At 35.5% G+C, this 14,171-nt stretch overlaps 1 protein-coding gene across 1 annotated transcript in view; it reads left to right on the plus strand.

The window, feature by feature from the left end:
* LOC123536847 (ras guanyl-releasing protein 3-like) overlaps positions 1-14,171 on the plus strand; it is a 101,609-nt gene that overhangs the window by 58,623 nt on the left and 28,815 nt on the right. The window contains exons 7-10 of the mRNA XM_053548410.1: positions 68-241; positions 1,098-1,214; positions 12,281-12,378; positions 13,529-13,712. Coding sequence (XP_053404385.1) covers positions 68-241; positions 1,098-1,214; positions 12,281-12,378; positions 13,529-13,712 — 573 coding nt within the window. The remainder of the gene's footprint in view (positions 1-67; positions 242-1,097; positions 1,215-12,280; positions 12,379-13,528; positions 13,713-14,171) is intronic.

Here is a 14,171-nt window from a genome sequence, read left to right on the forward strand (position 1 = left end):
AAATTGTATGATGAACCAGTCCATTTTAGAAATTTAGCAAGCTAAAGGTGAATGTTATATATTTCAGTTTACTGATTTCAAGAACTATGCAATGACAGCATCACTGAAGGATAACCCGAAGTTGGAACGTTCTATAGCTTTGTTTAATGGTCTATCACAGTGGATACAGTGTATGGTTCTCAGTAAAACCACGCCCCAACAGAGAGCTGATGTTATTGTCAAGTTCTGTAATGTTGCCAAGGTAAAAATCCAATTTTAGAGCAGCTTTGCCATCTGTACTATCCTATTTCAAATTTTACATATGACTGCCTCCCATCTGTAATGTTTCCATTTCTAATTTTACGGATGACTTTGTCCCATCTGTATTGTGTCAAAATCTAATTTTACATTTTACATATGACTTGGTCCCATCTGTAATGTTTCAAAATCAAATTTTACATATGACTTTGTCCCATCTGTAATGTTTCAGTTTCTGGTTTTACATATGACTGTGTCCCATCAGTAATGTTTCAATTTCTAATATTTATACATAATGACTTTCATGTCTGTACTGTTACAATTTCTAATTTTACATACAATTTTCCTATCTGTAGTATGTTTCTATTTCTTATTTTACATGCAACTTTACCATCTGTACTGTTTAATTTTCTTATTATACTTACTGGTCCGAATATAAACTGCAGTGCTCCTTAAAAGACCCTCTAAGATATTCTTTCAAATAAGTCTGTTTCATTGAAAAACATGGCCACCAGGGACCAGGGCCAGTTTTCTTCATATTGCATTATAGGAAGCTTTAAAAACTTGAACTGTTGGTCTGTTTCAACACACTTTGACAGCAAAGACCCTCTACTTAATTCCTTAAGGTCATTTTGTTTCAATAAAACACATGGATGCCTTAGGGCGGGTGTATTTTTCTCTACATGGCCATATGGAAAACTCAACACACACACAATGTCATTACCCAACCCATATCTAGTTAGTGGAAATTTTGGACTTGATCCTGTACCAAAATTGTTCAGGCACTCTATGAAACTCAGGTAAGCAATTAGGGCCATCTTGGCCCTCTTGTTATTAATTGTTACCATTTATCTTTTCAGAAATTACGAGCTTTACAAAACTTCAATTCTCTGATGGCAGTGGTTGGTGGTCTTACACACAGTGCCCTGGCCAGACTGTATAAAACTACAGCCTGTATACCCTCAGAAACTCAAAAGGTAAGTTGTATACCCTCAGAAAGTAAAATTGGTGTTGGTACTTTTTAAGCCCCCACAAGATGATTCCACAGAAGAGAGGCAGTGTCTGTCTATGTTAGTTAGTTTGTTTGTGAGAAATATTTTGTGCCCTGGCTATCAATTCTAAACAGTTCCAGGGAATACACAAATGGTAAGCATAATGCAGAGGTGTGTAGCACGCAGGAGTCAGGTCTGTGACTCCAAGGTCAAGGACACTCTTACTGGTGACATATCTTTAGTATGCTGATATGAAGTTATTTCAGAAAATCAAAGGGTGTACCTATTTGATAAGGCATGTAAAGTTTCATAGCTATTTACACAAATTTGAATATAACAATATTATAGCCAAAACGTTAAGTTGTGGCTAGCATTTTTCTTCCAGACTAAAACAGGTATGTTGTGTAGCCTCAGGATAAACCCTCCAAAATTCGAAAAGGTTTTTAGCTAAACTATTTAAAGAATAGCGATTTTCTACTTGGTTAAAGTTGTTTGTGCAGTGCTGTATCTGAGTAAACATTGCATGTGTTAGAATAATCAAAACTTCACCCCAAGGCTTCTCAGATATGAAATAGCTGAGTTAAATAACTCATGGTTGAGTTTGATGTAATGAATTATGGCCCTTTTTCGATAATCCAGATAGAGTTTTCAGTACGTGCAACAATTTATCTCTGAAACCCTACATGTACATGTATTGTGTTGAAACCAGTTATCAAACATACTGAAAAACTACTGAAAAATTAGTTAGATTTTGTGAAATGCAAGAACATTGGCTAGATTAACTGTCTGCAGTTATATCTGATGTGCAGGCTGATCATGGTCTATACTGTTCGCTATTCAGTCAGTAAATTTTCAGTGAACACTCCTTAAAATAATAAATGGTATTGCCCAAATTGAATGATAGACCAGTCCATTTTAGAAATTTAGCAGGCTAAAGCTTTAAACCCATTCAACCAAGAATGAAATTCATTATATGCAAGGAGATTACATTCCAAAATTAGTTGCTCTGATCTAGGTTGAAGACAGTTTCCCTGTATATATAATGCAGACTTTTTGAAACAGTTACAGACCACTTGCACTTCTAAATTCTTATATTAATTCTGAAACTAAATACCACATCAGTAACAGATCAGATACTTGCATTTACAGAAGAATCTGATGTGGCTTTTGTATGAAATGAGCCGTGCCATGAGAAAACCAACATAGTGGCTTTGCGACCAGCATGGATCCAGACCAGCCTGCGCATCCACGCAGTCTGGTCAGGATCCATGCTGTTTGCTAACAGTCTCTCCAATAGGCTTTAAAAGTGAACAGGATGGATCCTGACCAGACTGCGCGGAAGCCCAGGCTGGTCTGGATCCATGCTTGTCGCAAAGCCACTATGTTGGTTTTCTCATGGCACGGCTCAAATATATCAGACAACAGTTTCACGTTTTATGGTATGTTGTGCAATCATAGGTGTATGAAGAGCAGGGAGAAGGCATATCCAATGCATGCATACTCGAAATCTTTCAGAATACATTTCATGTGATCTAAGTCAAATCTGAGCAATTTTTTAAGAATTGTGTATGATCTAGTGATATATATTACGACTTTGTTAACCATTTCATTTTTCTGAAAATTAAAAAAAAATACTTTAGACCTTACAATGCTGGACACAATTGGCTTTGCCTTTGCGACCAGTGTAGATCATGATCAGCCTGTACCTCCATGCAGTCTGATCATGATCTGCACTGTTCACTATTCAGCCAGTATCTTTTTGGTAAGCATCCCTTCTAACAGTTAATGGTACTGTCCAAATTGGAAGATGGACACATTCATTATAGAAATTTAGCTTGGCTAGGGTTAAAGCCAAAACTTAATATCCATGCTCAGATATTAGTCAGTGTGAATCATTTGACATTATATTTGCTTTAAAGTTTCTCTAGAGCATATCCACATATCCACTTTCCTCTCTAAACAACCCGCCCCTTGCTAAACCAGAACCTTGGATCTGCCCCAGATAAGTAAGGTTTATGTACTAAATCAGGTCAATTATTCATTATTGCAAAGCACTTATGAACTTCACTACTGTAATAAGTTCTGAATGTAGTTTTGCCATTTGACATTTTCAGTAATTGACACAGTTAATGTTCATGGTATTTCTGTTTACTCTATAATGGAAACAAAACCAAGTAAATAGCATGTACACCAGTGTATCAATCCTATATTTAGAAATGACACATATTTTTTTATTGCTTTAACAGTTTCTGTTTGAAAATGAATGTAAATTAATGCAGGATGTAACCATTTTTTTTTAGAAATAAGAGAAGGCAGATTCGACTTACTTATAGCTTTCTTGCACGTACATTTTAAGTTATGCCCTAGCTATGACCCTGCAAGAAGTTCTTAGTAAAGTTAGCATAGATTTTTGGGGGGTTTTTTTGTCACCAAAGTTATTGATTGATAGAACTTAGATAAGAAACTTTGATATTTTAGCAGTAAATATAGTGGTAAGCAATGAAAGGACAAAAAGGCCTCTTATAACTGCTAGTGCTGCTAGGTGAGGGATGGATGGATTGCATGGTTAACAAATTGAATTGGAGAGATCTTTTTCCAGAAAAGCTAATTAAGATTTAGTAGATTTTTAGTAATGACTTACAGTAACTGTTGAAAATTTTCAGTTGCACATCTGACATTTTAAAAATAACAAAAAGTGTTCAGTCCATAACTCCCAATCCGTTTAAGGTTTGATTTTTTTGTAGGGAGAGGGGGATGGGGGTGGGGATGGTTATTAAAGTCATTAACCATGGTTTTTTAATGTTAATTTTAACATGTATATCATGATGACTTATAATAAAAATTCGAAATTTGTACTTAAGATTCTTCTGAATTTGGTAGGATTCTTCGGATTTTGGCAAATGAAATTGAAAAATGGAATTTTATAAACTTGCATTACAAACTTACTATTTGACTGTATTTAAGTAACCTATTGATGGATCCTTATGAAACTTTACACAAATATAGATCACTACAGGACAGTGGTGCACGTGCATATTCGTCGGGTTCTCTTCATTTACCAGAGTTATTGCCCTTAATTATTTCACAATTCTCAAATTCCCACATAATGAAGTAATCCATTGATGAATCTTATGGAATTTAATACAAATATACATCACTATAGGGCTGTAATGCAGGTGTATCTTTTATCAGAATCTCTTCAGTAACTATGGAGTAATTGCCCCTTAATTGTTTTAAAATTTCCCAGGGAACAATGTAACCCATTGATGGATCGTCATGAAACTTATAGATCACTATAGAGCAGTTTTTCCCGTGATCTTGTGGACAAATAGGAACCCAAAAAAACCATTGCATGGTCCTTTTTTTCATAGCTGGTGTATAAATGTTGAAATAAAATAGCTGTCAAAAAAATATTTTCCTCCTTCACAAAACATTTTATTCAGCGGGCGATATAAATTCACTTAAAATGAATTTACTTGTTAACATTAAAATAAATAAAAAAATAAGCACTTTATTGTCAGTCTAGTCTATATTCACCTGTTCAAAAGTTTAACTTCAAAGAAACTAGCCACCTAAATGATTCCTCAGGCATGTACCTTTAGTGCTAATTATTAAGAGGAAACTTAAAAATATTTAAAAATCCTGACATGGCTTCCAGGCAAAGACATTATCTTCTGTAATTCCTTTTTTGTGGGCAGGAGACAATAAATTTGAAAATGGTTCGGAACTTCCGTATATTTTTTTCAAATTGAACAAGATAAAAAGGTTTTCAAAAGCATGAAAACAAGTCTTTATGTAGGCATCTAAACTTTTCCGCCTCTTGCGCACAAAATGAGCTGAAATTTACAATTTGTTGCTACAAGACACAGAATGTAAAATATATCCATTTTTATCATTTTCTGACATAATATACATATTCCATCATTAGGAATGATTTAAGGGCAATTTTGCATCATTTGTGAAAATAAAATGCCCCCCAACACCTATTTCATGAGTTGTACCATCCAAACATCCTCCAGATTGACAAAATGCTTGGCTATATAAATATGATAAAAAAGGTGTAAAACTCTAGTTTCAGGACACTAAATTTTGAGGCAAAACTGGCCAGAAATGCACACCTTCATGACCTGCCCCTAATTATCTGCAAATGATTGACCTAAAACATGTTTATATTTTTGTGGACCACTGATTTCTGAAATGATGACATTTTTTCTGGAATGATGACATTAAGCTTTGATAAGATGAAAAATTACCTGACTCCTTACTTTTCGTATTATGACTCGCGGCCTAAGAAGATTTCCATGTGTTCACTGAAGAACTTGTGTGCTAAATGTGCTTTCCCAAGGTCAGGGTTCTGAGTCCTATCCAAAGATTTGGATCTGGTCATATGTTTTGAAACTTTTTTGAAATTTAGATCAAATGTTTACTTCACCAAGAAGATCTGGGGAAGATAAGTTCAGGGTGGATCAACCCAAATTAAGGGTCTCGAGTTAAGGTCAGAATGTCTCGTGTCAATTTTTTATCTCTAAAACCTCTTTAAAGTTTCAGTAAAAATCTTGAGTTAAATGTTCACTGCCACTGTGGCTTCTGGGACATTCTGGGTTTAAGTTTATTATCTACAGTCTAACCTGTCTTGAGCAGCCAGCCAGGGGAAACAGACAATTTGGCCACTTAAGCCAGGTGACCGCTGATCGGAGGGGCAGCCAGTATATATATATTTCAGACTTCTGACCAGTGTTCAGTCATGACTTTAGCCGTTAGGCCCATTTCTTTTTCGTTTTACTCTTATTATTTTACCAGGATACATTGATGGGCAATTGCCTTCGCAATACGAATGGTCTTTTTAGCAATCAACAACTCCGGCGTGATTTTTACAACAAAAATTCCAACTTCAAAACAAGTTTGTTTGCGATTTTTGCCATTTTGATAAAGGAAACTACTCTCTGCACTTACTGTCTACGCTAAAATCTATGATTGCCGTTACGTTCCGTAAAAGATCGAGTGGTTTATATTTCTTTCAAACAAAATTAATATCATATAAATTTAATAGTATTTTGATGAAAGAAATATTTAAAAAATAAAAAATATTATGATACTAATTAAAAATCGAGTATTATTTTTAACCGAGATCAAACTGTGAACAACAAAATTGACACGAGGTGACACTCTGTGATAATTACTGGCCATAATCATAACAAAAAGAGGATCACACCTTTGGTTATCAGTTTGAATTGAGATTTTTAGCTCATGTCATTTTGTCGTTTTTGTGGTGAAGTCACGCAAAATTTAGCAATCACGTGTTTCTCAAAAAATCGGGTATCTTCGGCGATTCTCTCCTGAAAATTGGTTTTGGAAGAAACATGGCCACTGAAAGGGGTCAAATACAGTGGTCGGGAGGCAATCCTGGTGGCTGCTGACTGCGGATGCAAGGTGACCGCTGAATAAAATGATGAAATAGAGGAAAATCCGCCGTGGGTGTCAAAAAATGACCGCTAAACGGAGATGACCGCTGATCAGAAGTGACCATTAGTACAGGTTAGACTGTATTCCACAACTGAATGATACATAATGCACTGATAAAAAAACATATTTATTAAGGATAGCAGTTCATGTTAATAATGTATAATCTTAAATGTTGCATTTCTGTTAAAATTATAATATTTACTGTGTTGAAGACTGGTGGATATAGTTTTTGATGTCTGTCTGACTACATATTACTGATTACATACCTTCTGTGAGAACTCCTGATGGATATGCATAAAACTTGGGTCGAATATTCACTGACATCATCATCATCAATGCTGACATCATCATCATCACTTGCATCATTGTCATCATCATCATTACTGACATCCTCACTGACATCATCACCATTGCTGATTTCACTATCATGAATTGCATCATCATCATCGTCACTGATATCGGTACTGCCATCATCACCATTGCTGACATTATCGCATCGTCACTGATATCGGTACTGCCATCATCACCATTGCTGACATCATCGCATCGTCACTCACACCCTCACTGATGTCTTTTACACTTCAGAGTTCCGGTCATTTTTGCAGTAACTTTTTCATGAACATTGTATTGGCTGTAGACTTACAACAGAAAATGCTAAGACTTCATTTGAAAGAGAGACTGTCTAAGAATACTGACCTTTAAGATTGGCGACAAAACAGTCTGTCTGTAACTGGAGATAATTTCTGAACCATTTATGGAATTTCATTTGTATTTTGTTATTTAAATATTATATGAAAGCAGTTATTAGTCATACAGGTTTGCAGAAATGACAAAATTAATGTTATTGAAATCTGTTTCCAAACTTTTGATGTGTTGTTGTTGTGATTCTCGGCTGACGGCAGAATAACACCTGTGATTATAGCTGCGGTATATTTGGTATTTTTCTTGCCGATTTTTCATGATTTAAGAATCAACAGCCTTATTAAAGTTGATAACAAATTGTAACGCGTAACTGCTTCTTCTGTAAGACATGATACTGTTTAATATTCTCACCTGATTTAAATTTGCCGATTTCGCTATTTGCAAACTAATATGCTTGTCTCTGTTAAAACACGCTTACGCTAGAATGACGTCACGTTTACGTGCGGTGACATCAAAGAAAGAGCACTTCTATATTTTATCTACTGTTTTAGATTAAGGGCATATTAGAATCGAAATAATTTATAGCAAAACTATGTTTTAACACTGTTTATACACTCGGGCGGTAATACGTCGTACAAATAATTCAATAATTATTACACCCGACATATAACCGCCCATCGTGCATAAATAGTGTTAAAACACTCTTTTGCTATAATTTATTTCTTGAATAAAAATATCAAGGATAATACCCAATTAACAATAGCTAGCTGGAAAATATGTTTTTGAGGTATGTCACAGACATGGATCAAAGATATTGTTTTTGTAACGGCATCATTTACATGTCATGTAACAATGTATCTTTCAGCTTTGCTTAATGTGTCAGCTAAAGCTGTCCACATTAATTATGACACTGATATATTGATGATAATTATGCTGTATAAAAATAGATTTAAATTTGGAAAGTTTAGCTACTATAAAGTTGAGTCAACCCGAGTTTTAAAATTGTGCAGATACAGCATTTTCATTTTTAGCTCGACTATTCGAAGAATAGTCTAGCTATTCTACTCACCCTGGCGTCGGCGTCACACCTTGGTTAAGTTTTTGCATGCAAGTACATACAGCTATCATTTAAAGGCATATAGCTTTGAAACTTATTTATTCTTTTTCTAGGTCAATTACCAACCTCACTGGGTCAAGTTCCATAACTCTAACATGTATTTTGAGCAAATTATGCCCCCTTTTGGACTTAGAAATTTTGGTTAAAGTTTTACATGCAAGTTACTATCTCCAAAACTAATGTAGATATTGAATTGAAACTTCACATGTGTCTTCGGGGTTATAAAACTAGTTGATAGCACCAAGTCCCATAACTCTGACCTTCATTTTGGCCAAATTATGCCCCCTTTTGGACTTAGAAAATTCTGGTTACAGTTTTGCGTGCAAGTACATACAGCTATTACTAAAAGGCATATAGATTTGAAACTTATTTTTTCTTTTTTTAGATCAATTACCTACCTCACTGGGTCAAGTCCCATAACTCTGACATGTATTTTGGGCAAATTATGCCCCCTTTTGGACTTAGAAAATCCTGGTTAAAGTTTAACATGCAAGTTACTATCTCCAAAACTAATACAGATATTAAATTGAAACTTCACATGTGTCTTCGGGGTTATAAAACTAGTTGATAGAATCAAGTCCCATAACTCTGACATGTATTTTGGGCAAATTATGCCCCCTTTTGGACTTAGAAAATTCTGGTTAAAGTTTTGCGTGCAAGTACATACAGCTATTACCAAAAGGCATATAGCTTTGAATCTTATTTATTCCTTTTCTAGGTCAATTACCAGCCTCACTAGGTCAAGTTCCATAACTCTTAACATGTATTTTGAACAAATTATGCCCCCTTTTGGACTTAGGAAATTCTGGTTAAAGTTTACATGCAAGTTACTATCTCCAAAACTAATGCAGATATTGAATTGAAATCTAACATGTTTCTTCGGGGTTATAAAACTAGTTGATAGCATCAAGTCCCTTAACTCTGATATGTATTTTGGTCAAATTATGCCCCCTTTCGAACTTAAAACTCTTTTGATATTTACATTTTGGGTAATAATTTGCTGCTTTTGTGACAATATTTCGAATAGTCGAGCTTGGCTGTCTTACGGACAGCTCTTGTAGTGTATGAAATACCAAATTGTAGAAAAAATTAACTTAATGCTGTCAAATCATTAATGTGTGGGGGATTTTTTTTCATGGATATAATTTATGAGGCTGCACCAGTCCATGAAATTAATAAAAAAAAAAAAAGAATCCCGTTAATCTTATCTTCACAGTGACATTAAAATCCATTATTTCATCTCGCGAGGGAATAACCATTTTAGCCAAAAGATTTCACAGAAATGATACTAATGTCTTGAGTTGAACTAGATTTCAGACTAGTAATGTAGACCTTTGTGGACTTCTTGTTGAAAAGGTCACATATTTGCAGAAGTATTTCCAATATATTGGTTGTCGGATTGTTAATTTGCTGTTTTCTTATGTTGATTCTCCCGAAAAACAAGACAGTAGTCAGGAGTTGATCAGCTGATTGTGGTTTGACATTTACCAGGGAAGATCTTATGAAACAACCTTCAAGAATTGTAACACACTAGGTCAACGCATGTGAGAGGCTCAATATTCTAAAATAAATGCTGACTCTGTAATACTGAATAAGAGATTATATCACATAAACTGTTGCTGTTATTCAATATGTATGTGACAGATATTAGAGACAATATAGATGTCAAATAGAGATGTGCGATACATCTGTGTCTGAAGGAAAACTTCAGTTCATTATACCTTCAGATACAAAGTTCATGACATTGTGGGCTATAGCGGTGTCATACATGTACATCGTTCTGTTGGTCCGTCTGTCAGTTTTCATATCTGATCCATATCTGCTTAGCCGTTGGAAAGATTTTCATAAAACTTGTATAAGTTAGTAACCTGATCAAGACAACTTGCAGAGATTACAATACAGGTCACTCACTCAAAGGTCAAGGTCACTGAGGTCCGATAGCTTAAATTTGTGCTCCATGTCTTTTTAACCCTTGGATGATTTTTTTTAAACTAGCATAAGTTGTTTACCTCATCAGTGAACAACCCAGGTTGCTCAATTTAAAGTCAAGGTCACATTGGAGGATCAACTTCAGATATCTTAAATTGTATCAGCTCCATATCTTTGTAACCACTTGAAAGATTTTCATAAAACTTGCATTGTCAGTTGTGATATCAGATAGTTACGCATCATGCTATAGACCCAGACACGACACACAACAATGCAATATGACATTGAAAAGGGGGAATTCACATTAAAGATAGTCGCTGTGTGTTGGTGTGTCCTATCGCATTGTCGTGCTTAGCGTTGCATTGTTGTGTGTTACATTCATCAAAAAGACAGAGCACGACACGTGGCAATGCACTGTGATGCGCGACAATGCGAATTGACTTTGTGTTATATCATGCTACCGACACACGACAAAACAAGATGACATCACAACATTATCTACTTAAAATGTCGTCCAACATTTTGCATTATTGAGTGTCATTTCGCATTATCCTGTGTCGTATTGTATTGTTGCGATGTCACTTTGCATTGTTGCAATGTCACCTGGTATTGTCATGTGTCACCTTTATAAGTACCATGGATGACATTACAACTGGCATGAACAGGAGTCCCTATCATTAAGGTTGATGTTCAGAATGCAGATCACTAGGTCTAAGGTCAAGGGAATACTTAGAGGTCAAAGATCAGTTAGCTCAAATTTGTTTTCCCTCTATATCTTCTTGACAGCTGGAAAGGCATTCTGTAAAACTACCATCAGTTCAGAACCTCATCAATATGAAATTCAGATCGCGGAACCCAGGTCATTATGTTCAAGGTCTAGGTAGCACTTAGAGGTCAATAATCAAATAGCTTAAATTTATGTGCACTCCATACCGTCTAAAACACTGAAATGACTTATGAAATTAGCTCATAACTTAATCAAGGGATGATGGTTGGAATGCTTCGAAAACCCAAAACAAGTTAGGAAAATTTATTCCCTTTGCCTAGTTGTTGTTGATATCAGCTACATGCACTTTACCAGTGCACAAACAAAATCAATGCAAGTTTTTTGATGCAACATGTTTCCTAACTGCAACAAAAGAAACCATATAACTGTCTGTCGTTGTCTTGACATGTAGACATTTTTGAGAGCTATTGTACTCATTGTACGCAGTAACATGTGCAGGTAGTGAACAGCTGTAATCGGATTTAGAAAAGTTATTTTGTATTTTACGAGATATTTTACGTAATATCTACATTTACACCTTGATTTGTGTACATGCAGAAGAATTATTGTGATGTCATATCTGAATATAATAATATTATTCAACGATAGAAATTCTGCCTTTAAAAACGCCAGATTTGAATTATGCGCAGATGAAGTTATGAACGGAAGAATGCATGTAGATCTATTTCCTTCATTCTACTGTAATTTGCTCACAAATCATGTTTTTGAGTAGTTAAGATTGCTGACTTCCAATCACTTGCCCCTCTCTGCTGTGCATGGGAGCGTAAAATTATATCATGCGAGGAACTGGCTTGAAGAACAGTAAGTGAATCTACCGATGTATCAGCTTGTGCCTGAAATAATGGCCGGAGGTGCACCTGTGGTCTTCCTCCACCGTGCACCTGTGGTCTTCCTCCACCATCAAAAGCTGAGAAGTAGCCACATGACCTATAACCTTTAGCCTGCTAAATTTCTAAAATGGACTGGGCCATCATTCAGTTTTGGCAGTACCACTTGTTATTCAAAGGTGTGCTCACTGAAAATTTACTGACTGACAGTGCAAACCATGATCTTGCCACCAGCAGGCTAAAGGTTAATGGTCCGTGAAAATGTTTCCTTGTTTCTGTATTTTAGATGTTGATGGAACATACAGAGCTTTTGTCATCCAACAACAACTTCAGCAACTACAGAAAAGTCTTTCATCAATGTACGGGATTTAAAATACCTATTTTGTAAGTACCATTTTCTTTGTTGCAAAATAGATATATATTCTGAATTATACTATCTGTTAATTTACAATGGAACCATGTAAGTAAATACTAGCGTAAATTTAATATTGGGTTGAGGGTGGGGGGTGGGGGGATGTGGAGAATGTGAATGTCATTTGTTAAGTCAGTTTAACATGTGTTGTGGTATGAAAAGTTCAGTCAGATAGATTTTATCAGTGTCATTAGTTAATAGACTGAAGACCAATGTTTATCATTTATGTGTGTAAATGAGTCTGATATAAGAGATAATCTCTTGTTCTTTTGTATGGTACTATAGTGCACTTAAAGCCTTACAGACATCCTGCATATTCTCGATACAAATCATATAACCTATATTTTTGTATTTTTTGGACAACAATGTTATATGGCCAAACTTCATTAGCTAATATTTTGATATCATTTTACCACCAGATACAGTGTATATGTCAGTTATATTAGAGTTACACATGTGCTTTGATCAGTAATTCCTTTCTAGAGATATATCACTGAAACTGTAAAATTGATTTTCAAATAAATAAGTTCAAGGTAACACTTGGAGGTCAAAGATCAAATACCTAACTTTCATCTCCACTTTGTGTCTTCTTTAGTGCTGGGAGGACTTTCATAAAAATATGATAAGTTGTTTACCTCACTAAATTGGTGAAGGTTAAGGTCAGTGATCATATCTCTTAAATTTGTGTCTGTACTGTATCTTCTGAACTGCTTGAAACAAGCAGCAGTTGTGTATTCAGGCCACTAGATAAGATGTCAAGGTCAAAGGTTGAGGTTAAAGGTCAAATACCTTTATTTCAAAGCGTTAATAGATTAGTAAATGTTCACAATTTGACGAAAATTAGGCATTACACAGGTCATTGTGACCAAGGTTAGTGTTATAATTATAGGTCAGAGGTCAAGTAGCTTTATTTTGTTACTGCTCCATATCATTAAAATTGCTGGAAAGATTTTCATAAAACAAGCAAGAATTGTTAACCTCATCAAGGCAACATTCTGAGTACTTAAACCAGGTCACTAGGCCCAAGGTCATGGTAGCACTTGAAGGTCAAAGGTCATAATCACAACATTTACTTTTCCTGTATCAAAACAATCTCTTGTATTTTCTTGTAAATGCTTGCAGGGGTGTTCATCTGAAGGACCTCATTCTTCTTCACACTGCGCTGCCTGATAGAGTGGAGGGGAACCTTGTTAACTTTCGTAAAATGGCTCAACTTTCACTCATTCTTCGCGAGTTAACCAAACTTCAGACTCATGACTCCATTCCAGGAGTCTTCGCCAACATGGATCTCATCAATACTCTCAGGGTAGGTAACTCTGCATGCCTTGAGTGCTGAAATTTCTTAAGGTAGTAGACCTGATATGACAGTCAGTGATTTCCATTTGTTTACGTGTTCTCTTAATGCGATTTTGGCATTCTCTTGTTCTCATGAAGAATAATTTTCTAATATGGCTGATGGATGCCGAAACAGATGAAACATTGACAATTACAGGTCCATTACCTTAATACTAAACTTTCTTTGTAAATTTCAAAGTTTTCTACCTAAGCTTGTTTTAAGGTAGTGGACCCTGAATGGTATTCGGCATTTTTCTTGTGGTTACGTATTCTTGTTGAGCAGTTCGTCGTTGTTAGGACCTTAACGTAGGTCAAGGCGAGCATGACTTTCTGTTAAAGGAGTGGAAAATGCCAAAACCGCATAAAGGGGAATACATAATTTGCTAGCTGTCATTACTGTGATCCACTGCCTTAACTTGTGAAGTATGGC

Source organism: Mercenaria mercenaria, chromosome 1 (genome assembly GCF_021730395.1).
Source record: "Mercenaria mercenaria strain notata chromosome 1, MADL_Memer_1, whole genome shotgun sequence".
Lineage (NCBI taxonomy): Eukaryota > Metazoa > Mollusca > Bivalvia > Venerida > Veneridae > Mercenaria > Mercenaria mercenaria.